This window comes from Hemiscyllium ocellatum, chromosome 4 (genome assembly GCF_020745735.1).
Source record: "Hemiscyllium ocellatum isolate sHemOce1 chromosome 4, sHemOce1.pat.X.cur, whole genome shotgun sequence".
NCBI classification, from domain to species: Eukaryota; Metazoa; Chordata; class Chondrichthyes; order Orectolobiformes; family Hemiscylliidae; genus Hemiscyllium; species Hemiscyllium ocellatum.
In genome coordinates, this window is record NC_083404.1 from 40,630,666 (window position 1) to 40,657,885 (window position 27,220).

Sequence of the window (27,220 nt, forward strand, 5' to 3'; positions counted from 1 at the left end):
GCATCATATACATAGTTGTAGAAATCCTTAGGTCACACCTGGAGGACTGTGAGCAGATGCAGGTGTCATTCCTTAACAAATATATATTTGTCTTGGACAGATAAATGATATACCTGAATGATGCACAAGGGTTAAGTTACAAAAAAAAGATCACACCCAACTATGTTAGCTTTCCTGGAATTAAAACAAAATATTAAAGTTGATTTTATCAACATTTTCAAAGTATTAAGGAGAGCCAATAGGGTGAAAATATTTCTGTTGGTTGTGGAGTCTAGGACAAGAGTCATTGTCTGACAAATTGGAGGTAAACTTTTCAGGAGTGGAATTAAGAAATATTTTGACTCACAAGGGTGGTAAAAGTTTGAAACTCTCTTCTGTAAAGATGCAAGAAGATACAAGATCAATTGGTAATTTTGAAGCTGAAATTTATAAATCTTTTTTAACTGGAGATGTTGAGGATTGGGGCCAACATGTGTATATGTCACAGATCAACCATGATTTCACTGGATGGAGAAACAGACTCAGGGGGCCTCCCCCTGTTCCTGAAAGGGAAGATCTTTGTTAAGCTGATGGCAGGAATGATGAAATAATAAAGGAATGATGGTGTAAGGCTGAAGAAAGTTGTAATGAGACAAGGAAAGTAAATGAGAAAGTAATCGCAGAATCATCACCAATAGATTCTTGAGAAAATGGAAGTAGTGACTATGACTGGGATGAGAAGGCAAACTGAGGGATGATATTTAGAAACATTTCACGCAAACCACAACCTACTGTTTGTTCTCTGCTTTTATATATGTGTCAGGAGACAACATGGCTATGGAGTAGAGAGAGAGAGAGAGAGAGCATGCATGTGCATGTGTACAAGGTTGGTGGTTCCTGTCTGCCCCCAATGTCTGTGATACATGGATCAGGAAAGTGGAAGCAAAACCTCTCAGGTCACCCATGTGTTTTGTTTTAATTCATTAAATGAGGGTGTCACTGGCTAGGCCAGCATTTATTGCCTATCCCTAATTGGCCAAAGGGTAACTAAGAATCAATCACATTGCTGTGGGTCTGGAGTCACATGTAGGCCAGACCAGGTAAGTTTCCTTCCCTAACAGACATTAGTGAACCAGATAGGATTTTCCAACAATCAATTCACAGTCATCATTAGGCTCCAATTCCAGACTTTCGTATTGAATTCAAATCCTACCATCTGATGTGGCAGGATTTGAACCCTGGTCCCCAGGACACTATCTGTGTCTCTGGATTAAAATCAATCCCCGTTTCTTCCTGGAGTGATAAACAGGACATGCTCAAATTTCCCTGCTTCATTCATATCTGCCTAGGGAAGTGCACTGAATAAAGTAAAAACCTTGGAATTCCAGGTTTGGTTTGGATGCCAAACTGATGAGGTATGGATGGAGCGCCAAATATTCACATTACGTCTTGGGGACTGCTCCCATTAAGCCCTCAACCTCTGGGCTGGAGACCTGGAGCAAACTGAGACCCAATGTACTCCTGACTTTGCTTAATGTAATGCAATTGCGTATTGATCTATCCTGCTCATTCTTAAAATTCAACGCCTTGCTCATTCAACGAATGAGTCCTTCACTGTCAAAATCAACCTAGGAAACTGTGAAGAGAAAAAGCAACCCAGATATCGGCACGATCACACTGAAAATCATAAATTGATCACACAGTGCCTGCAGAATCTCCTATTCAGATGTGTTAATGAGACACTTGAATTAATTGACATCATTGATCTATAAAATGTTTCCCTTCTCCTTTTTGAGTAAACCTAGTCCAAATCTCTCCCTGCATTCACTTGCCCCATTTTGAAACACTACGATGTACTGCTGCCTGACCTTTATTACAAATAGGTCATATGCAGAGCTAATATGTGTCATGACTGGTCCCACGGGTCTTGCACTCTGGCTTTGAGTTTGCTTTTCATTATTATATAGCAATAAGCCATTCCTTGAAAGTGCTGGTGGATCCATCTTTGCCTCCTCCTTGACCACCCCCTCCTAGTTCCCACCCCTCACTCCCCAACAGTTCTCTTCCCTTTCATATGGAACTTCCAAAAAGCGACCTTTTACTGCCTCTAGCAAGAACGGCCTAACCCTCAGCGGATTGGTCGATGGGTTCCTGTGAGAGATACTGGGAGGTAAAATCACAGCAATAAAGGCACTAATATTTAGCAGTCCTGCGTCAATTTGAACATGAAAAGGATTTTTTTCTCTCTCTCTTCTTCCCCTTACTAGTTCCAAACTGCTATTAATTGCAGCAAGGGCAAATAAACAAATGTTATTAAAAATCTGCAAGGGTCAACGTGAGCATGGACATGCTGGGAAAAGGAGCAAATGCAGCGAGTCAAAATTCTTTCACTAATCCTTGATGCTGGAGAGAGAGCAAGGTTCTGGAGGAAGGTGGCTCCTGGAATTGTCCTGATCTAGTTTCAGGTTAGTACTGGGGTTTGGCTTGAGCAGTTTGGTTCAGAAACCCGAAGGCCGTATCATCATGGTGACCATGCGTAAGGAGTAACTCGGGCCTTTGAAGTAGTGCCACTTAATGCCGTTCAGCTTGCCTAGCTTCTGTCCTGCCGAGTAATAAATCCCGTTGAGATTGGAAGGTCCACAAGCATCAAACCACCAGCCTGCAAGAGCACAGATCAGAGAGGTCAACAGTTCAGCCACTTAGGTTAGCTGCATATAACAGTCATAGATTGACAGAGTGAGGCCACTGAGGCCATCATGCTTGTAGTAGCTCTTTGACAGAACTATCCAAATAGTCCCACTCAACTGCTCTTTCCCTGTATCCCTTTCTCCTCTATTTCCCTTTTGAAATATTCTTATGGAATTTGCTTTCACCACCATTCCAGCTTACACCAACACATTCTGTTAAAATACCATCTTATCTTCCCCTACTTTTGTAATTTTTCTTAAACCTATATCTCTCTATTTTTACTGACCCTCTTGCTATTGGAAGCTTTTTCTCACTATTTATTTTCTGAAGACCCTTTATAATTTTAAACACCTTGCTTAATTCCCCCACCCATGATTTTTTCTCATCTAATGAGAACAACTCCAGTTTCTCCAGCACTCCACATAACTGAAGTCCCTCAGTTCCTGACACCATTTCAGTTAATCTCCTTATGTTCTTTCCAGCTTTGACATCCTCCCTAAAAGAGGTTCCTAATTGAATTCAATGCCTCAGGTGAGGCCTTCTAGAGATTTATAAATGGGTTAGAATAATATCTTTGATTTTGCAGTAGTGTTTTATAAAATGCTTCTGAAATGCTTCTGAACAACTTTATCCTCTTGCCTTGCCTCTTCAGGGATTTGAGATTGGAAATCTTATTTGACATTCTTCATGTATTTGCACACATGCAGTCCCAGTCTTTGTTATTGCACCTTCCATATCTGTTCTAGTTTATCCAACTGTTTTCTTGACTTGGACTATTATTTATTCTAATATCGTCTGCCTCTCCCAGGAGTCTATTTGACACATTGAGCCAAATTTTCATCAGGGCTTGGGAAAGCCTGCTCCACACACTTTCACTGTTTGAACAATGCACACTTGATGAGGGTTTATCAGATATGGGATAATTGCCTTTTTCACTCACTGGAGTAGACTCAGTGCATTATGTGAGCTGTGATGGGACTGTGTGAGGAGCATTGCTGTTGGAGTGGGTCAGTTATAAGGCTCACCTCAGTTCTCCCAACACAACAACCCAGCTACCAACATCAATTAAGCTTCATCCCTGACCTCATGGCACACCTGCCACCTCTCATTCATTGATGAGACTGACACCCCATGTTCCCTCACATTCCAACATACCAGCTAGGCCACCTACGCCATTCACTTTCCCAATTATGCTTCCCAATGTATCCTGCATGGCCACCCAGCCTCTATACAGCATATACAGTTTAGAAGAGCCATGTAGTAGCAATAGGAATCATTTCAAAATAATTGGAAACACATTGAATCTCTAATGATTTAAAACAAACCCTGAATTCAAACACTCTGTTTGATACTTGGCTAATAAATTTAAGGTACTATGAAGTTGTAATCTTCGAACTGTATATTAGGTTATAACCAAACTGAAAAGACAAATATCAAAGACACAATCTGTTATTATAGGCTCATAAAAGTTTCAATTGTTTTTAGATGAAAACAAAACAGCTGCTGGGTTGACAATTTGGAAATTGAGCCAAGCATTCATAATGGAACAACTGCCATAAGAAAAGCTTTCAGCTTCACTGACCACCTTCCCTGGTAGCATATCCCACTACCCTGCATTCACTGTCAAAAACATATCAGTCCAACTCCAGTTCTGAGGTCTCGCCAACACTCCCATTATGGAATGTCCCTGCTTTGCCTTGAGTGGGTGGCTCTGTCACTATCCCCTGCAGAATCTTTCTGTTTTCATATGGGTGTGGAGGAATTGCTGTGGTCATGTTATTAAGAATTGAGAGAATGTGAATTCAGATCGGACCATGGTGAGTTTCAGAATTAGGATTCAGTTTAATAAATTCTAAATAAATACTGCTCTCAGTACAAGGGACCATGAAGCTTTCAGATTGTTGTAAAAACCCAGCTGGTTCATTGATGCTATTTAGGGAAGGAAACATGCTGTGCTCACTGGGCTTGGCTTATATATGACTCCTGGCCCACAATAGCACATTTCTGTCCCCTTATTCCGAACTCTCCATATCGGAGGAGATTATTTCTTTCTATCTACCCTTTAATTGTTTTAAACAGCTCAAATTATCACTCAGTGTTCTATATTTAAAACAATATTACAGATAAGTCTATTTAACTTATATAACTCTGTACAACCTGCACAACTCCAGTAATTTACATAAATCCAGTCTGCAACAGATACAAGCCCAGGCTGTGAAATTTACACAAGATAAGCCTGAACAACATTTACAAGCCCAGTCCGTGCAAGTTTTACTAGACCATTCTGTGTCACTTACATCAACCCAGTCTGTGTAATTTATATAAGCCTGATCTATGCACTTCCACTCTTGCTGAGGTCTGACATCGAAAGCAAACAGAGTGTTTAAGCTGTCAATCCAATCATCAAAACTCTACTTAGTGTCAAAGTCATTGAGCCAGATATTAGGATTTACACAAAAGAATTGCAATCACCTCCACGAGGCATGGCTGACAACAAATCTCTTACCTCCTGTTAACATCTGGGCACACTTGCAAATGCACTTGTCGTGATCCATGTCTTTGGTGCTGAAGTCCACTCCATGTAAAAGCAAACTGCTCTGCCTGCCAGCTGTGCCACTGTATCCTTTCAGAAAGAGCCTGGGAGGAACCAGAAGGAGAGGAGGCTGAATTCCAGCACTGTCAGCAAACCACATCAAATATGCAACATGTTGTACTGCCAGTGTTCTGAGAAAGCGAATCAAATGGTGGAGAAAGTGAAAGAAAGAGCAAAACGGGAACAAAAAAAAAGAAAAAAAAACTGCATTTGTATAGCACCTTTTACAACCTCAGGACATCCCAAACTGTTTTAAGTCAATTAAGCACTTTTGAAGTGGTAGTCACCATTGTAGTTTGGGAAACACTTCAGCCAAATTGCATGCAACAAGATCCCACACCATGTGATAATGACCAGACTTTAAGGACGTTAATTGAAGGATAGATATCAGTTGGGACATGAAAGAAAACACCTTCAATACAAAGCTGTGGGATCTTTGTAGCTATCTGAGAGAAGACAAATGGTATTAGTGTAATATCTTATCTGATGGTGCAGCACTGTCCTAGCACTGGGGATGTTGGCTGGGATTTTGGCTGTCAAATTGGTAAGAGGGATACCCACTGTGCATAGCCTGACACCAAGAATATAGAAATTTTAAAAAGTTGATGTTCTGGATGTAGGTTTGCTCGCTGAGCTGGAAGGTTTGTTTTTAGACGTTTCGTCACCATTCTGGGTAACATCATCAGTGAGCCTCTGGAGGAAGCACTGGTGGCATGGCCCGCTTTTTATTTATGTGTTTAGGTTTCCTTGGTTGGTGATGTAATTTTCTGTGGTGATGTTATTTCCTGTTCTTTTTCTCAGGAGGTGGTAAATGGGATCGAAGTCAATGTGCTTGTTGATAGAGTTCTGGTTGGAATGCCTGCTCCGAGGAATTATCATGCATGTCTCTGTTTGGTTTGTCCTAGGATGGATGTGTTGTCCCAGTTGAAGTGGTGTCCTTCCTCATCCATATGTGAAGATACTAGTGAGAGAGGGTCATGTCTTTTTGTGGCTAGTTAATGTTCATGTATCCTAGTGGCTAGTTTTTTGCTTGTTTGTCCAACATAGTGCTTGTTATAGTTCTTGCACGGTATTTAGTTTTGCTTGCTGTCTGTATAGGGTCTTTCAAGTTCTTTAGCTGCTGTTTTAGTGTCTTGGTGAGTTTGTGGGTGGGACCACTTCAACTGGGACAGCACATCCGTCCGAGGACAAGCCAAACAGAGACACACGCGAGAATTCCTAGAAGCATGGCATTCCAACCAAAACTCTATCAACAAACACGTTGACTTGGATCCCATTTACCACCCCTTGAGAAAAAGAACAGGAAATGGCATCACCACAGGAAATTATGTCACCACAGAAAATGACATCACCAACCCAAAGAAACAAACACATAAATAAAAAGTGGGTCATGCCACCAGTTCTTCATCCGGAGGCTCACTGATGATGTACCTAGTATAGTGACAAAACATCTGAAAACAAACCTTCCAGCTCAGCGAGCAAGCCTACATCCAGAACCTCAACATGAGCTACAAATCGTCTCAAAACTTGTCAGAACAAGATGGGTTTGAAGGTCTTTCTGTATTCCTGTCCTCAGACTGTTTCTGAGGGGTATTGTTCTGTGAAAACCTTACCACAGAACAATTTTAATAGGACACAGTCCAATTCTACAGCTCCTGTCCCCTTTCTACAATTAACCAGAAGGAAATTCAGTGTAAAAGACTCGTGAAATAGAGAAAGATAGTGTGCCAGCTCATGAACATTCCCTCCTGAATGATAGTTAGCATATGAATTATTTTTTCTGTGCCCTTCAGGAATCATCAAGGAAAACAAAATAATAGCCTTGCGTCAACAATGAAAAATCAGGGTGGAGGGATTTTGAGATGTTATTCAGGATGCTTAGTGTTTAACCCGAGTACACAAAACCATAATAACTATTCTTTATTACAAAGCCAAGCACTATTTATCTCTCAATACAGTTATAGCTAACATCATACAGAATTCTTGACAAGTTTTCATTCCCACTTTGGGATAGTCCAATTCTATTTTTCACTCTTGCCACTGGCACTAGCTGCTCTATAATTAGTGGTAGTTGTTCATTATGGTGAACAGCAGAATAACAGAAGAATAATATGCTGTTCCACTGAAAGGCTAATTCTGACCTGAAATGTTCATTCTGTTTCTCTCTCCAGACCTGCTGAGTACTTTCAGCACTGTTTATTCTTAGTTTGGACTTACTGCACCTGAAGTATTTTGATTTTGTAGGGGAATGACAGCTCCACCTAAATATATGCTGACTAAGTAATGGCCGCATTCTGCACAGAAGATGCTACACAATTCTATCCCTCTCTTCTGCCACTTTCCACATTCATTCACAGGATCTGCTCATCGCTGGCAAGGTTGGCATTTATTGCCCATCCCTAATTGCCCAGAAGGTGGCAGTGAGCTGTCTTCTTGAACAACTGCCTGTCCAATTGGTGATTCCCTGCAGTAAGTTTGATACAATTGCACAGTCACCAGAGGACGCTGCAGAGTCAATCACCAAGTCAATCACCAGTAGTGTCATGATCACACTGGATTAACAATCCAGAATCGCAGCTCAAAGCCTGTCATGATATCTACCACCTAAAGGGGAGACAGAAGTTGAGAGGACTGGAAAGGAATTCTAGAATTTAGAGTCTAGGCAGCTGAAGGCATGAATGGAGGAATGGTACTTGGGTGATGCATAGCAGGCCAGACTGGAGGAATGCCAACATCTTGGAGAGCTGTGGGACTGGAAGAGATTATACGGAAGGGCAAAGGTCAAGGACGGATTTGAAAACATGAGAATTTTAAAATTTCCTCCCATGTGTGTGATTTTTAAAAGCAATGTTGCCAGAGTGGGATACAATGTAAGTGAATGACAACATAAGTGACCAGGACCTAGCGCGTGTTGTCTCTGAATGAGTTTCTTGGTGAAACCTGGATGAATTTTCAACTATTCCACTTCAGTGTTCTCAGAAAACCAGAAAACCAAAAAAAAGGAGCCCTATCGTATCTTATTAAAATAGCTGGAACACATCCAGTTATCTGTAATTGAGGCTGGTGATAATGCAACAGTTGGTTTATGAACTGCGCATTTTCCATTGTACCAAACATAATGAAGTTGACAGTGTTTGCCTGAACCACTTGTAAAACTCATGTTCACTACAAGTCCCTGTGCTCAGTTAGTTAAAACAACCTCAGAACCAAAGGCAAGCTAACAGTGATTGCTCACAGTAGGAGGTAGCTAGTGTGAATGGAAGAGTTTGGATTGAACCTTGTTCCATTTAATACGTTGTGTCAGCTGTAACGTGACTCTCAGCACATTGCGCATCAGCTGCCTATTCAAATTTTGGACCACAAATGCTAAAAGATTAGAATCTTTCATTGTGAATCAAAGCCATTCACTCTGAATCGCCAGCACAGTCACCAAAAGTGTCAACTGTATTGCCTGAACAAAGATGAGAAATAGAGATGCACATTAACAGAGATATCACCTGCTGAGGGAGTGCTGCTCTGTCAGAAGTGCTGACTCTCATGTGAACTATTAAACCAAGGTGCTATTTGCTACTTTGGTGGATGTAAAAGATCCCTTATCTACTATTTTTCAGAAGAGCAAAGAATTTTTTCTCAGTGCCCTAACACTATATTAACACTATAACAAACTTCATTAAATAAAAACATTATCTGGTCATTTTCCTATTCTTGTTTATAGGACCTGCATTATTGCACTACTGCTATGGGACATACTGAGGCTATGAAAGGTGCTACAGAAATGCAATTCTTTCTTTTTGATTTAACCAGAAACTAAAAAGCAAGGAAGAAGTAAACCACATGTACAGTGCATCAAGCTAGCTACTCTTTCATGTATTGGACGAAAGCTAATTGGTAGCCATTATACTTATTGACCAGCATACCATCTACATATGTTTGTAGACACACTGTTCATTTGAAGTGTATTCCACATTAGCCACTGATTATAACCAACTGACACACCTGGGGCAATAAAGAGAAAACAATTGAGGAATATAAGAAAATTCAACATGAAAGTTTTGCTTTAAATGTTGGCAAAGGACAGGAATTTTCAGGGAGAACAGGAATTTCTGCTGCTGAGGTAAGGACAGCGCACAATATCACCAAACGCTGAAGCATACGGAGAGGCCAGTTTCTTGGAAAAACAAAGAGTTGAAAGAGAGAACATTTACTCTCAAATGAAAGGTCTTTGGGGAGTGGAGTTTTTCAAAACGGCTGCTTTTGAAGTAGTGAAGGGAGCAGCACCGATCATCATGCCAGAGATGAACCAGGACAAGGTTAAGGAGGAAGACGAGGGGGAGGATTGAGAAGATTGTGTGGTTTTAAGTGTCAGTCTTTGGGCTTGAATGGAATGAATGAGGGACTTTTCTACAGACCATGAACATTTGCAACCACATTAAAAAACATCAAACATGTTTTCGCAGACTGTATAGGGCTTGTCACACACACTAAATCCAAACTACAGCCATTTAAAATTCAGGACACTGGCTGGAAATTATTACATGTAGCGGGGCACAAGGATAATCTCGTGCCAGTCACACATATTAACTGAGCTGGTTAACTTAAAATTCCACAACAAACATCAGTATGATCTGTGCACCAACAAAAGTTTGAGAACAGATGTAACAGGCAACACAGGATAAATCTTATTTTCTTAAACAAAGGAAAGAAGAGGATGTACAAACAACTTTGATTTAAGAAATAAACGTTAATTTAAAACTGACAACAAACTGTTGAAATAAGAAGTAATGTATGTTTTCTTCCAGTGTCCTTTACAAATGTGGGACATTGCTATGTATTTCTTCGGGTAACTAAGCATTTTTTGTAGTCACTCTTGTAACATAGGAAATGTGGCAATTTGCATTGTATGATTCCAAAAACAGCAACAACATGCATGTGAACTTAATAAAGATCTGGAATTAACGGCGACCATGAAATAATTGTCGATTATTGAGGAAAAACCCATCTGGTTCACTAATGTCCTTTAGGGAAGGAAACTTTAGGAAGGACCATACCTGGTCTGACCTACATGTGACTCCAGACCCACAGCAAAGTGGTTGTCTCTGAACTGCCCTCTGGGCAATTGCAAACAGGCAATAAATGCTAGCCGAGCAATTTAATTAGTACCTTTAATACGGTAAAACTTCTCATGGGACATTCTCGGGGGGATTATAAAACAAAATTTGACACTACCCACACAAAAGCAGATGATCAAAACTTGGTCAAAGGGGTAGGTTTTATGTAAACTCTTCAAGGAGGAAAAGACAGGCAGAGGGACAGAAAGACTAAGGGGAGGAATGGTAGAGTTTTGAGTCCATCAGGGGAGGGCATGGTCACAAATCGTGGAATGGTTAAAATTTGGGGTGCTCAGATTCAGAGGAACGCAGAGATCTTGAAGATTTGTGCGGCCAGATTATGTGGAGCGGGGGATAAGCATAAGACCATGGAGGTATTTGAAAATAAGGATGAAAATTGTGGTGACAGATGTAAGTCAGTAATCATGGGACGATGGATGAACAGGCTTTGGTGCAAGTTTGGGCACAGGCAGCAAGTTGGAGTTCCCAGAGAGCAGAATGTGTGAGGCTGGCCAGCAGCATATTGGAATAGTCAAGGCCAGAGTTATGAAAGGCAAGGATGTGGGTTTCAGCAGCAGGTGGGTTGAGGTAAACGCCAAGGGAGATGTTTTGGAGGTAAGCTTGTCAAACCTCCAGAAAGGCTGGGACATGAGGGGATTCATCCTCAAAATGCTGGTGGCAGCAGAATGCACTTCCCTGAAAGGTGATTGTATTTATAGGCTGCATCTGCCTACAGCTGCAGGACAATGACACACAATGTTCATGTTGTGAAGGTGTAAGCACACTGCATTCATTGCTGCATCGCCTGGCTTCCACCCTGTTGCTGAGCCTGAAACTGAGAGAACCTCAAGTTTTTTGTTATTGATTCATGGGTTATGGGCATCACTAGTCGGGCCAGCATTTAGTACCCATCCCTAATTGCCCACAGGGCAGTTAAGAGTCAATCACATTGCTGTGGGTCTGGAGTCACATGTAGGCCAGTTCAGATAAGGATGGCAGTTTCCTCCCCTAAAGGACATTAGTGAACAGATAGGTTTTTCCCCGATAATTGACAATGATTTCATGGTCATTGTTCGACTCTGAATTCCAGATTTTTATTTGAATTCAAATTTCAACATCCGCCATGGCAGGATTCGAACCTGGGTCCCCAGAACATTAACTAAATTTCTAGATTAATAGTCTAGTGATACAACTAGGCCATCACCTTCCAAAGTGATGAGAGACAGAGACAAGTTAGAGAACAAGGGAGGCCAATCGAGAAGCCAAACACTGAGGTTAAAGGTACTCTGCTGCAGCCCTGACCAAAGTTCCATACTGAAAAGTTTAAGGTTAACTTGCAGAATAAATGATGTGACTAGAAAGAAATCTGGTGTCTTATTGCTTTACCTTTTGTGTATTTTTCATTATCTTTCACATTACATACATTGGTGATATGGACACTATGGACACTCCTTTCACCTACAATAAAATAATGAAGGGCAGTGTTACTGTGCATGGATGTGGGAATGGCAAGTCAAAGAGGTCAATTCATAACATCAGCATGTTCCGAGAAAACTTTCTCCTGGAATTGCTTAACTCTGAGTTGCTAACCCTTTATGGATGTGGAAACAGCCATGCTTAGAGATGGCCTGATTGTGTGGGCTAGAGTTCATCTTAAGTTTAATAGTGCACCAAAGTCGCACATGGGCCTTTGCAGCTAGTGCACAGGGAGAGGGATAGTCAGTGACTAGGGAATAGAGTTTGTAGTGAGAGCCAAACACCACTGCTTCAATTTTACAGAAATTTAGTTGGGGGAAATGCAAAAGCTGACTAATTCATCTGTTTCTGGTGATGTTGATTGAGGGGTGAATATTGGCCAGGGACAATTTCTTCAATAATGGGATCTTTTACACCTTCCTGAAAGGCAAACAACCTGTCTTGGGTTTAACATCTTTCCCAAAATACAATGGAACATTCCTCCAAGACGGCATTGGCAGTCACAGCCTAGATTGTGTGCTCAAGCCTCTGAAATGGAACTTGGACCATCTGACTCCAAGCTGTGAAGGTTACCCACTGAACAAACTAGTGAAAAATGAGGAAGGAAGCAACCCTATTATTTAGTAAGCCCTTGTTTAAAAGCTGTGAAGATTGAGATTGTTCCAAAGTTGAATCATCAAAAGTAAATATTGGTGCTGTAAATTTCTAATGGCCAAGAAAATAATCCAATCGTGGCAAGATGTTTCCCAGGAGTGATGATTGTGGCATTTCCCTCCTTCGTGATACTGCAATCTAATGTTCAATATTGACTCTACACTGTTTGCATTGTATTTACTATAGTTGTAAATCACCCGGCTCTAAATAACAGACAGGATGTGGGAAAAACAAGGAGAGGATAGACTTGCCTGAAGTAATACTGTTGATATTAGTAAAAATGACCAATGTCATTTCATAAATAATTAATCAATTGTTCATGTGACGATAAATCAGTTTGTGATTAGAAATAAACTAGCGCTTTAATTCAAACAAATATTCCAAACCTATGTGACCCTCGATGATCAGAAAGCACAGAGCCAGTCATTTATCAAGCTTTGAAATGTCAGCATTTCCCAGAATTAGCAGTTTCTCTCCTGGGTGAGGTCAAAGGTGCAGGAGTAATTCATTGCAAAGGTATTGCAGCCAAATGGAAGCATTTGCCATTCTATTTCATTTACTGAAGTTTACTCCAGAATCCACAGTCTTCCAGCTTTGCAATACAATCTGTACAGGAAGCTTACAAATGTGTTGCTGGAAAAGCACAGCAGGTCAGGCAGCATCAAAGGAGCAGGAGAATCGGCGTTTCGGGCATGAGCCCTTCTTCAGGAATGAGGAAAGTGTGCCAAGCAGGCTAAGATAAAAGGTAGGGAGGAGGGACTTGGGGGAGGGGCGTTGGGAATGCGAAAGGTGGAAGGAGGTTAAGGTGAGGGTGATAGGCCAGGGAGGGGGTGGGGACGGAGAGGTCAGGAAGAAGAGTACAGGTCAAGAAGATGGTGCTGAGTCCCAGGGTTAGGACTGACAAAAGGTGGGGGGAGGAGCTGAAGAAATCTGCATTCATCCCTTGTGGCTGGAGGGTTCCTAGGCGGAAGATGAGGCACTCTTCCTCCAGGTGTCGTGTTGCCATGGTCTGGCGATGGAGGAGGCCAAGGACCTGCATGTCCTTGGTGGAGTGGGAGGGGGAGTTAAAGTGTTCAGCCATGGGGCGGTTGGGTTGGTTGGTGCGGGTGTCCCAGAGGTGTTCTCTGAAACGTTCCGCAAGTAGGCGGCCTGTCTCCCCAATGTAGTGGAGGCCACATCGGGTGCAGCAGATGCAGTAAATGATGTTATGGAGGTGCAGGTGAATTTCTGACAGATATGGAAGGCTCCCTTGGGGCCTTGGAGGGAAGTAAGGGAGGAGGTGTGGGCGCAAGTTTTGCATTTCTTGCGGTTGCAGGGGAAGGTGCCAGGAGTGGAGGTTAGGTTGGTGGGGGGTGTGGATCTGACGAGGGAGTCGCGGAACGCTGATAGGGGTGGGGAGGGAAATATATCCTTGGTGGTGGGGTCTGTTTGGAGGTGGAGGAAATGACGAAGGATGATATGATGTATCTGGAGGTTGGTGGGATGGTAGGTGAAGACCAGTGGGGTTCTGTCCTGGTGGCGATTGGAGGGGCGGGGTTCAAGGGCGGATGGCGTTTTTACAGGGGGCAAGGTGGGAGGAAGTGTAATCTAGGTAAAAGGCCATCCCATATTCCCAATTCCTTTGCCTTCGCCACATCTGCTCCCAGGAGGACCAATTCCACTACCGAACAACCCAGATGGCCTCCTTCTTCAAAGACCGCAATTTTCCCTCAGACGTGGTTGACGATGCTCTCCACCGCATCTCCTCCACTTCCTGCTCCTCCGCCCTTGAACCCCGCCCCTCCAATCGCCACCAGGACAGAACCCCACTGGTCCTCACCTACCACCCCACCAACCTGCAGATACATCGTATCATCCTTCGTCATTTCTGCCACCTCCAAACAGACCCCACCACCAGGGATATATTTCCCTCCCCTCCCCTATCAGCGTTCTGGAAAGATTACTCCCTCCGTGACTCCCTCATCAAATCCACACCCCCCACCAACCCAACCTCCACTCCTGGCACCTTCCCCTGCAACCACAAGAAATGCAGAACTTGCGCCCACACCTCCTCCTTTACTTCCCTCCAAGGCCCCAAGGGAGCCTTCCATATCTGTCAGAAATTCACCTGCACCTCCACACACATCATTTACTGCATCCGCTGTACCCAATGTGGCCTCCTCTACATTAGGGAGACAGGCCACCTACTTGCAGAATGTTTCAGAGAACACCTCTGGACACCTGCACCAACCAACCCAACCGCCCCGTCCTGAACACTTTAATTCCCCCTCCCACTCCGCCAAGGACATGCAGGTCCTTGGCCACCTCCATCGCCAGACCATGGCAACACGACACTTGGAGAAAGAGCGCCTCATCTTCTGCCTCGGAACCCTCCTACCACAAGGTATGAACTCAGATTTCTCCAGTTTCCTCATTTCCCCTCCCCCCACCTTGTCTCAGACTCAGCACTGCCTTCTTGACCTGTAATCTTCTTCCCGACCTCTCTGCCCCCACCTTTTCCCCGGCCTATCACCCTCACCATAACCTCCTTCCACCTATCGTATTCCTGACGCCCCTCCCCCAAGTCCCTCCTCCCCACCTTTTATCTTAGCCTGCTTGGCACACCCTCCTCATTCCTGAAGAAGGGCGCATGCCCAAAACGTCGATTCTACTGCTCATTGGATGCTGCCTGACCTGCTGCGCTTTTCTAGCAACACATTTTCAGCTCTGATCTCCAGCATCTGTAGTCCTCACTTTCTCCCAATTGGTACAGGAATTCAAACTCTGCCTCATCCAAGGCATTTCCTGTTTTCTGTCCATTTTTCTTAGCACTCCCAACCTCTGGAACAGTTTACTGCACATGGCTTTACCTGCGCCCTCCTGAACTTCAACTCAAGAGACTGATTATATTTGGCTATACAGGCATCTCAGCTCATTACTGTCAGTCCTTACTCTATACCTAAATGAACATCTGAGGAGGAAAAGATAGCTGAATAATGAATCGGACTGATCAGGAGTGCTTATTGATTTACCCTGTTTCTTACACATGGATGCTGAGGTGGCGTAGTAACTCCTGTCTTTAAGTTGATAGGCTCCTGACCATTGGTGCTGAAAATGTGTTCCTGGAAAAGCGCAGCAGGTCAGGCAGCACCCAAGGAGCAGGAGAGTCGACGTTTCGGGCATGAGCCCTTCCTCAGGAACCAAGGACATGCAGGTCCTTGGCCTCCTCCAGCCCCACCATAGCAACACGATGCCTGGAGGAAAAGTGCCTCATCTTCCGCCTAGAAACCCTCCAACCACAAGGGATGAACTCAGATTTCTCCAGTTTCCTCATTTCCCCTCCCCCCACCTTACCTCAGTCCCAACCCTCAGACTCAGCACCACCTTCTTGACCTGCAATCTTCTTCCCGACCTCTCCGCCCCACCCCCTGTCCGGCCTATCACCCTCCTCTTAACCTCCTTACACCTATCATATTCCCAACACCCTTCCCCCAAGTCCCTCCTCCCTACCTTTTATCTAAACCCGCTTGGCACACCCTCCTCATTCCTGAAGAAGGGCTCATGCCCAAAACGTCGATTCTCCTGCTCCTTGGATGCCGCCTAACCTGCTGCGCTTTTCCAGCAACACATTTTCAGCTCTGATCTCCAGCATCTGCAGTCCTCACTTTCTCCTGACCATTGGTTCCTGGTTCTGGAGACCAGAGTTTAAATTCCAGGATCAGGATGATCAGTGATACAAATCTATGGGGCCTAGGAACAGGTATTCAGTGTTAAACACAGATGGTGTCAGAAACTGCAGTCCTCTTTAAAATTGAATTATTTTGATATTTCATAATTTACATTCCCTATGTATAGTGTTAACTAGCCTTTTACAAATGTGAAAACAAAGGGAAAGGTATAAGAATAACTGAGGTCATGCTACTCCTAATGAGTTAATGTCAGAGATTTATCAAGTGCCATACTGCCCTCAGATCTATTCAGTCTCCAGGGAATTTGCAGATTGAAAAGGAAGGGCAACGTCTTTCAAATGAAGGCAAGCAAGGGGACAACAGCTGTCCTGATGTCATGAGTAACTGCTCATGGTCATGGGTCAATTGTGCCTGTGTGGGTTTCCTCTGGGTGTTCTAGTTTTCTGATAGAGTCCAAAGACATGCAGATTAGGTGGATTGACCACTAAATTGCTTGGAAATGTCCAGGGATGCGCTGGCTAGGTGGATTAGCCAAGAGAAATACAGGGTTGCAGGGAGAGGGTAGAGGGGTGGGTCTGGGTGGGATGCTCTACAGAGGGTCAGTGTGGATTTGATGAGTCAAATGGCCAGCATCCACAATGTAGGGATCCTATTCTGTTCTATTCTATTTTATTCTATGAAAGGCTTCAGAGAGGTGGCACATCATAGGTCAAGAGTGTGGTGCTGGAAAAGCACAGCAGGTCAGGCAGCATCCGAATAGCAGGAGAACCGACGTTTCGGGCAAAAGCCCTTCATCAGGAATGAGGCTTGTGAGCCACAGGGGTGGAGAGATAAATGGGAGGGGTGAGGCTGGAGAGAGGGTAGCTGAGAGTGCGAAAGGTAGATGAAGGTGGGGGTAAGGGTGATAGGTCGGAGAGGAGGGTGATGCGGACAGGTGGGAAGGAAAATGGACAGCTAGGACAGGCCTTGAGGGAAGGAAGATGAGGAAACTGGTGAAGTCCACATTGATCCCATGTGGTTGGAGGGTCCCAAGGCAGAAGATGAGACGTTCATCCTCCAGCTGTTGGGTGGTGAGGATTTGGCGATGGAGGAGGCCCATGGCCTGCATGTCTTTGGCAAAGTGGGAGGGGGAGTTGAAGTGTTCGGCCATGGGATGGTGGGGTTGGTTGATGCGGGAGTCCCAGAGATGTTATCTGAAACATTCTGCCCACTGATTAGCTCATCTGACCGGCCTATCTAGATCACCCTGTATTCTAAGGCTAGCCTCCTCACTAGTTCCCATCCCACCAATATTTGTATCATCTGTGATCTTGACTGATCAACCTTTCACATTCAAGTTTAAATCAGTTATATATGTCACAAACAGCAAGAGCCCTCAACAATGACCCCTGTGGGACCCCAGAGACAGAGACTTCCATCCACAAGACCATCCTCAACCATCACCTTCTACTTCCTGACACTCAGCCAATTCTGGATCAAATTAGCCAAATTTCCTTCGATCCTATGGGCTCTTTACTTTGATTTTAATCTCTCATAGAGATATACAGCATGGAAACAGACCCTTCGATCCAACCCAACCAGATATGCTGAACTTTATCTTGCTGAAGTGCAAGTAAAGTATGTCGAATGCATCGTCCTCATCTACACACTTCTTCAAAAAAAATACAATCAAGTTGGTCAGAAGTGACCTTCCCTTAACAAAACCATGCTGACAATTCTTGATTTATCCCTGCCTCTCCAAGTGCAGATTAATTCTGTCCCTTAGAATTGCTTCCAACAGTTTCCCCATTGCTGAAGTTAGGCTGACTGGCCTGTAGTTTCCTGGTTTACCTCTTGCTCCCTTCTTGAATAACAGTGCAAAATATACTAGCAGTCAATCCAAACCCAGCTCAACTCCCTCAGTGTCAGTTACAGAGTCATAGAGATAAACAGCACAGAAATAGACCCTTCAATCCAACTCACCTATGCCAACCAGATAACCCGTCCCAATCTAGTCCCATCTGGCAGACCCATCCCATATCCCTCCAAACCCATCCTATTCATATACCCATCCAAATGCCTTTTAAATTGTACCAGCCTTCACCACTTCCTCTGGCAGCTCATTCCAGACACGTACCACCATCTGTGTGAAAAAATTGCCCCTTAGGTCCTTTTTATATCTTTCCCCTCTCACCCTAAACCTATGTCTTGTAGTTCTAAACTCACCCACTACAAGGAAGAGACTTTCTCTATTTATCCTTGCCGTGCGCCTCATGATTTTATAAACCTCAATAAAGCCACCCCTCAGCCTCCGACGCTCCAGGGAAAACAGCCCCAGCCTGTTCAGCTTCTCCCTGTAGCTCAAATCCTCCAACCCTGGCAACATCCTTGTAAATCTTTTCTAAATCCTTTCAAGTTTCACAACATTGTTCCGAATTAGAACCAGAATTACATGCAATATTCCAACAATGGCCTAACCAATGTCCTGTACAGCCGCAACATGACCTCCCAACTCCTGTACTCAATACTGAATTCCTGAAGAAGGGCTCATGCCCGAAACGTCGATTCTCCTGCTCCTTGGATGCTGCCTGACCTGCTGCGCCTTTCCAGCAACACATTTTCAGTTCTTCTACTTTTCAACCAATTCTGTATCCAAATGGCTAGTTCTCCCTGTATTCCATGAGATCTAACCTTGCCAACCAGTCTCCCATGGGGAACCTTGTTGAACGCCTTACTGAAGTCCATATAAGATCACATCTACTGCTCTGCCCTCATCAATCTTCTTTGTTACTTCTTCAAGTTCATGAGACATGATTTCCCATGCACAAAGCGATGTTGACTATCCCTAATCGGTCCTTGCCTTTCCAAATACATGTACATCCTGTCCCTCAGGATTCCTTCCAACAACTTGCCCACCACCGACATCAGGCTCACTGGTCTATAATTCCCTGGCTTGTCCTTACCATCTTTCTTAAATAGTGGCACCGCGTTAGCCAACCTCCAATCTTCCGGCACCTCACCTGTGACTATCGATGACACAAATATCTCAGCAAGAGGCTGATCATTTCCTTATCTTCCTGCGGAGTTCTAGGGGTACTCTTGATCAGGTCCTGGGGACTTATCCACTTTTATGTGTTTCAAGACATCCAGCACTTCCTCCTCTGTAATATGGACAGTTTTCAAGATGTCACTATCTATTTCCCTACATTCTATATCTTCCCTGTCCTTTTCCACAGTAAACACTGATGCAAAATACTCGTTTAGTATCTCCCCCATCTCCTGCAGCTCCACACAAAGGCCGCCTTGCAGATCTTTGAGGGGCCCTACTCTCTCCCTAGTTACCCTTTTGTCCTTCATGTATTTGTAAAAATCTTTGGATTTTCCACAACTCTATTTGCCAAAGCTATTTCATGTCTCCTTTTTGCCCTCCTGATTACCCTCTTAAGTATACTCCTACTGCCTTTATACTCTCCTAAGGATACACTCGATCTATCCTGTCTATACCTGACATATGCTTCCTTCTTTTTCTTAACCAAACCCTCAATTTCTTTAGTCATCCAGCATTCCCTATAGTTAACAGCCTTCCCTTTCACCCTGACAGGAATATACTTTCTCTGGACTCTCGTTATCTCATTTCTGAAGGCTTCCTATTTTCTAGCCATCCCTTTACCTGCAAACAACTGCCCCTAATCAGCTTTTGAAAGTTCTTGTCTAATACTGTCAAAATTAGCCTTCCTCCAATTTAGAACTTCAACTTTTAGATCTGGTCTATCCTTTTCCATCAATATTTTAAAACTAATAAAATTATGGTCACTGGCTCCAAAGTGTTCCCCCAATGACACCTCAGTCACCTGCCCTGCCTTATTTCCCAAGAGTAGGTCAAGTTTTGCACCTTCTCTGGGAGGTACATCCACATACTGAATCAGAATTTTTTCTTGTGCACACTTAACAAATTCCTCTCCATCTAAATCCTTAACACTATGGCAGTCCCAGTCTATATTTGGAAAGTTAAAATCCCCTACCATAACCATCCTATTATTCTTACAGATAACTGAGATCTCCTTCAAATTTGTTTCTCAATTTCCTACTGACTATTAGGGGGTCTATAATAATATCCCAATAAGGTGATCATCCCTTTCTTATATCTCAGTTCCATCCAAATAATTTCCCTGGATGTATTTTCGGGAATATCCTCCCTCAGTACAGCTGTAATGCTACCCCTTATCAAAAATATCACTCCCCTTCTTCTCTTTTGCCTCCCTTCCTGTCTTTCCTGTGGCATTTGTATCCTGGAACATTAAGCTGCCAGTCCTATCCATCCCTGCGCCATGTTTCTGTAATTGCTATGATATCCCAGTCCCATGTTCCTAACCATGCCCTGAGTTCATCTGCCTTCCCTGTTAGGACCCTTGCATTAAAATAAATGCAATTTAATTTATCAGTCCTACCTTGTTCTCTACTTTGTTCCTGCCTGTCCTGACTGTTTGACTCTCTTCTTTTCTCACCTGTACCAGTCTCAGACTGTTCTCTTTCCTCAGTATCTCCCTTGGTCCCAACGCCACTCCCCCCTCCCTCACCTTACTCGTTTAAATTCTCCCGAGCAACTCTAGCAAGTCTCCTCGCCAGTATATTAGTCCCCTTCCAATTCAGGTGCAATCCGTCCTTCTTGCACAGGTCACTTCTACCCCAGAAGAGATTCCAATGATCCAAAAATGTAAATCCTTCTCCCATACACCAGCTCCTCAGCCATGCATTCATCTGCTCTATCCTCCTATTCCTACCCTCACTAATTCGCAGCACCAGGAGTAATCCAGATATTACTATGTTTAAGATAGAGTCATTGCACTATCAATGGTTCATTGAGGGTGATGGGTGTCTGTGTGAAAACCACTTCTACTGAGGACAATGTGGGACATGGTTGGTGCCACATTGAGAGGACCACATTACCTCTTATATAACTTTGCTGCATTTTAAACATAAATGGTCACGAGGAGGGAAAAGGCTATTAGTTCACTTTTCCTATGTTTTCTTTATGAGATACAAATGGAAGAGCTGCATTGAGAACAATCAGATAAAACAAAAATATGTTACTTTCTATTGAAGAATCTGAGGCTTCCAAATACCTGGGCGATTGAGTCAGTCTGAAATCATCACTTTGTTTCCCCAGAACTTCTTGTCCATTCACTCCCCACAAACAAGTAGGTATGTGGGTACACAGTTACCCACAGGTTAACTGTGTACACCCCAGTCTAACACCAGCATCTCCCAATCAATGTATGTGGGTAGCTAGGGGTGTGTGTGTGTGTGTGTGTGTGTGTGTGTGTGTGTGTGTGTGTGTGTGTGTGTGTGTGTGTGTGTGTGTGTGTGTGTGTGTGTGATGTGTCTGTGGTCCCAGCAAACAGTCTTTCGCTCTCAATCTTTTACGAACTTATTGAGGCATTAATTATGCAACACCCACCACAGAAAGTTAAAGCTCATAATTTAACAATTTTGACAAGATGATAACAGTTAGGACAACGTCAACTCATGTGAACCAGAAAGGGAACTATTTGAACTGCTCAATCTCATTCCAGCAGGTAGTTGAAATTCTGCTTGGTGATTTTAAATATCTCTAAAATTTAAATTATTCTCCTTATTACTTTCTGCCAGCATTTGCATCTCAATTAAGCCACAACTTGTCAGAATGGAATGGCCTGTCCCAAATAAGTTCTCGCTTATGGAGAAATCCATGCCTTCAGAAACCCGACTGTGTATCAGAGGTGGGCAACGGGTGACCGTGACCTGTCCCCAGACCTTTGAGTAAGTGCTTGCTACTTTCTTATAGTGATATGACCTGGAGTCAGTGTGAATATTTAGGTTGTGCTGTATGTTGACCAAGTGGAGGGAAGGCAACGCGTGGGAGGAGACTAGCTGTCGCCTTGGTGCAAGGTGGAGCAATGGCAGCTCTGGAGTGATGAGCGAGGGAAGGAGGACCATTATCTGAGGAAGGGCGGATACTGTCCATCCATAGCGTTTTTTAATTCATTCATGGGATGAGAGCATCGATAGCTGTACCTGCACTTATTGCCCATCCCTAATTGTCAAAAATCAGGCACATTACTGTGGGTTTGAAGTCACATGTAGGCCAGACCAGGTAAGAATGGCAGCTTCCTTCCCTAAAGGACATTAGTGAACCAGATGGGCTTTGTTCCTGACAATCGATAATGGATTCATGGTCATTATCAGGCTCTTAACTCCAGATGTGTATTGAATCCAAATGGCGGATGGGTCTCCAGAGCATTACTTGGGTCTCTTGCTTAACAGTGCAGTGACAATACCATTAGGCCACCACCTCCCCTCAAGGTGGGGAGATGGACATGGCAGTGAGTGCCTGTCCTAAGTCCAGACAAGTTGGCTAGGGATGACGCAACAGAGTTGGGTGTCACAGGCATGGTCAATCATAGAGTCATAGAGATGTACAGCATGGAAACAGACCCTTCGGTCCAACCTGTCCATGCCGACCAGATATCCCAACCCAATTTAGTCCCACCTGCCAGCACCCGGTCCATATCCCTCCAAACCCTTCCTATTCATATACCCATCCAACTGCCTAGTAAATGTTGTACTTGTACCAGCCTCCACCACATCCTCTGGCAGCTCATTCCATACACGTACCACCTTCTGCATGAAAAAGTTGCCCCTTAGGTCTCTTCTATATCTTTCCCCTCTCACTCTAAACCTATGCCGTCTAGTTCTGGACTCCCTGACCCCAGGGAAAAGACTTTATCTATTTATCCTATCCATGCCCCTCATAATTTTGTAAACCTGTATAAGGTCACCCCTCAATCTCCGACACTCCAGGGAAAACAGCTCCAGCCTGTAGCTCAGATCCTCCAACTCTGACGACATTCTTGTAAATCTTTTCTGAACCCTTTCAAATTTGACGACATCTTTCCGATAGGATGGAGACCAGAATTGCACGCAATATTCCAAGAGTGGCCTAACCTATGTCCTGTACAGCTGCAACATGACCTCCCAACTCCTGTACTCAATACTCTGACCAATAAAGAAAAGCATACCAAACACCTTCTTCACTATCCTATCTACCTGTGACTCCACTTTCAAGGAGCTATGAACCTGCACTCCAAGGTCCTGGCGGAAAAGGACAGACAATTTTTGGTGGGTGGCCTGGAGCAGAGCCTATATAGGGCATCACTGAGCAGCTAATTTCTGCTTTGACTAAGATATCTTTGGGGGATGTCACAGTCTGAGTGATCCTTCTGCCTACAATGAGTCGAGATCTGTCCAGTTTTTCAATAACCAGGATCAGGGACCTTTGATCCTGGTTACCTGATCTATAATATTCACCTTTCAGCTCAAACAGCAACTCACCTATATAATGAGCTGAGAACCATGTGATCATGAGAGGAAACCCCACCTGCCAATCCTCCCCCTCCAACTCTAAGTGCAGAGATTCCACTTTCACCCCACTTCCAGACTTAGATGCTGTAATGGGAGATCCCAGCAATAGTATTTGAAAGAGACAGTCAAAGAACTATCCTCTAATTTCTGTGTGTGATGGTTAATGACTCTCTCTTACTCTGAGTGCTGCAAACCGGTTTGAAAAAACAAATTAGGACAAAGAAAGAGGCCATAAAATCAAGAAATTCATCCTATGTGCTAAACTGAGGATCACAAAGCTGACTGTTCAACTCTGAATGTCAATGTTACCGATAACCTCCACTGCAATGGCTGCAATCTTCAACCATTTGCTCTTCACAAACCTTTCAGAGATTGGTCTGTGCATTCCGTTTTAAACCTTTATCCTTTGGGATCCACATCTTATTTCTAATTTTTGCGTATGTGTGTTGTGTTACATTTGTTTCTTGCATTTGGTAATTAATAAACTCACTCTTTTCATTCAAATACAAGAAAGCCGAGTTATATTGGCTCATTTGGGTCTGGGAGAAAGGTATCCAAAAGGGAAGAGATCAATGTGTGGCAGCTAACCGAGGGGCAGGCGAATAATCAATGGGAGCCAGTTCATTCCTCTTCACTCAGGAGCTTAATAGTCTCTCCTGTCTGGAACTGTAATACAATAGGGAACCTCACCCACGGTCAGGTCATAGTAATTCACATTTGTTTAAGTATTGAGCATGTTTTAGAATGCATACTTTTTTTTAGAAAGATGATAATATGGTTGAAAACTATTTTGCATGCAACAGCAATCAGTCATTCCTGCCACTTTACAAACCCCATCTTGCAGACTGGCTGATGCCATCCTGACTTGGAATTATACTGCTGTTCCTCACTGTTGTTGGGTCAAAACTCTGGAATTCCCTCCCTAACAGTGCTATGTGGCTACACCCCATAAAAGACAGCAGTTCAAGATAGTGGTTCACCCTTCACAAGGGTAATTAGGGATAAGCAATAAATACTTACCTTGAGGACAACATTTATGACGATGTTAAATTAGGACTTTAATGCAAGTTTATTGATGCAAATTGGCCTCTCATTACTCACTATTCAGTGTCTCATCCCACCATTAAACACATTCTTGGAAAATTAGACTCTTCTTGCTCTCTTAATCAGGAAACAGTTCACTGCCAACTGTACAGAAATTCTCCAACTTTCTCTCCAATGCCAACATCATTCCTGGGCTGGGAGGATTTTGTTGTGAGAATTTGAACTGAGCACGCTCCCTTCATTTGGGGGAATTTTCCTCAGCAGATGCTGTATTGGGTTTTGTGATAAAATTGGAATGGAGTTGGCAGCATTCCTTAATTCCAACAAAAACAAGATAACTGAGCGGGTTCAAAAGGATTATGATTGCTGATAGCACCTCCATTAAAGAATTTTCTTTCAAATTTCATAAGATGAAAGATGCTTAACAGTACATCTGATGAGCAATCATAGTTGAAATGTTGGACAATTACTTTCTGCATAGCAAAAGCCTCCAAAGCGGAATAAGAAAATGATCAGTTAATGTGTTTTGATAATTATTGAGTGAAAAGTATTGGCCAGAGCACCGTGGTATTTCTCAAAATTGTGCCATGGAATCTGATAAGCCAGCTGAGAGGGCTGTTGGGGTTTCGGTTTAATGTCTCATGTGAAATATAGCCACCTCTGACAGTTCAGGACTCACTCAGCACTGCACTGGGAGTGGCATCCTAGATTTTGTGCTGCACATTCCAGATTAGGACCTTGATGGCCTCCTGAATCAGAGGTGGAGTACTAGCCAGTGAGCCACTTTGTGAGTGTGTTGTTGTAACTTTGGGTTCAAACGCAAATATAAGATAGAAACCACATCTTTAGGCAAATAATTCATTTAGGATCACCAGTTGAGCTCCCAATGTGGCTCACTTACATCTGCCAGAAGTTACACATATCCTTATGCAGGACCTGTTCTCTGCAGGCAAAAGGAATATGTCCACACATTGTGCCTTTGTTGAATTAAACAAGAGTACAGGGATAATAGTTTCCTGGTGCAGTCCACAAGGTAACACCTCGACCCATCGGAGTTGATTTGCCAATCAATCTTTCCCCTTTTTCTCATGCACCATAAATTGTTCCTCCCTCTGAAAGTTGGCATTCTTGCATCTGTCCTGATGAATGCAAGAAGAAAATGCAAGCTTTTGATGTTGCAGTAATAGACCACCCCTTTCTAACTGGTGATATTTTAACCAATGCCATATGGATTAACAGTAGTTACAGTGAGACAAAGAGGAAAGGTATAGGTTTCCATAGAAGAAAAACATTTGCCCTTTTGTTTTGTCCAGGGACAGACAAAAGAGCCATGCCTTACTTACGATTGCCTCAGCTTTGAATGATATATGAATAAAATGAAAGGATTTCAAAAAATGTATGTGGAGAAAACTCTGAGAACCCATTAGCCAAACTGTGTGTGCTTAGTATGTTCCATTATAAACATGGGTGTGCCAGGTTATACTGTAAATTGTTGGCACAGAATGTGCAACAGAACCATGGCAATTGGAAGTCAAGCATGGCACTGACAGGAAGTTTGCGAGAACCTAAGTATCCATGAGGTTCCTTTGGATTTTGACAAAATTAGCCACAGCAATTCAAAAGACTATGGGAATTCAAAGGCAGGTTCTTACAATGCAAATCCTCTTTTGCACCTTCTTTTTAAAACAAATCATGTCTGAAACCAGCCCCACCCCCAAAAAATGGTGAAGCCCAGATCAAATTTGGGCCATTTATGGAACAGTGTATTAAAAAATCACATTCTTTGCAGGTGCAAGGACACCAATAGGCACATTTTAAAATCTTTTAAGTCTTATCAAGTGTCTAATTCACTTATAAAGCAGCAAAAGCAGTAAAAACTGATATAACTGCAAATCCTGGAAATCAGAAACAAGAACCGAAACTGCTGGAAAACCTTCTGAGGAAGGGCCACTGGACCTGAAATGTTGATTCTGATTTCTCTTTACAGATGCTGTTAGACCTGCTCAGCGTTTCCAACAATTTCAGTTCTTGCAGGAAAAGTAGTAAATGGTTTTTCTGCATTGTTTACAGTACTGTCAGTAACTTAAACTCAGGTTAGTCACATGATTAGAACCTTTGGTTTTAAAAAGCTTAATTTCTGTCATAAACTCATTTTCTGTCCCACTGACTAACCTACACCAAGTTACCATTCTTAAATATAATCAAATAGTTGTTCTTGCAAAACACTGTTAGATGGTGCTGGTTTAGGGAAATTTTACAATCAGCAACATGCAAATAGGTTTAAGCAGAAATTGAGCAAAACACTCAATCCCAAAAACGACTGGCATTTTTCAACTCCATTTATGACCAAGTCACAAACTGTAGCTCCAAAATTGAGTAATATTTTGTGTATGAGACAGAAAGGGAAAGAAAGGAGCAGAACTACATCATGATGAGATCTAACAGATTAAGAGAAAGAATGCCAGGTCTATTACTATTCTGTATTCGAACTGGGCTACACTTGATGTTAATTGACATATTCTTAAACACAATGGAATTTTCGTCCGAACACTCCAAGACTTCTACAAGTGCTCAAAGTATTTGAAATCAATAGTAACAGCAATAAGAAGGGAAGTGTGAAATTACACTGC

The 27,220-nt window shown here is 43.1% G+C and overlaps 1 protein-coding gene across 2 annotated transcripts in view; it reads right to left on the reverse strand.

Moving 5' to 3' along the window:
• Positions 1–27,220, reverse strand: part of angpt1 (angiopoietin 1) — a 278,875-nt gene that overhangs the window by 76,377 nt on the left and 175,278 nt on the right. The window contains exons 9-10 of one of the 2 annotated variants that reach the window (XM_060824234.1): positions 5,174–5,304; positions 2,051–2,638 (exon numbers count right to left, since the gene is read on the reverse strand). In XM_060824234.1, coding sequence (XP_060680217.1) covers positions 2,478–2,638; positions 5,174–5,304 — 292 coding nt within the window. In that variant the 3' untranslated portion in view covers positions 2,051–2,477. Of the gene's footprint in view, positions 1–2,050; positions 2,639–5,173; positions 5,305–27,220 lie in introns of those variants that run through there. The other variant, XM_060824233.1, reaches the window with a different exon arrangement.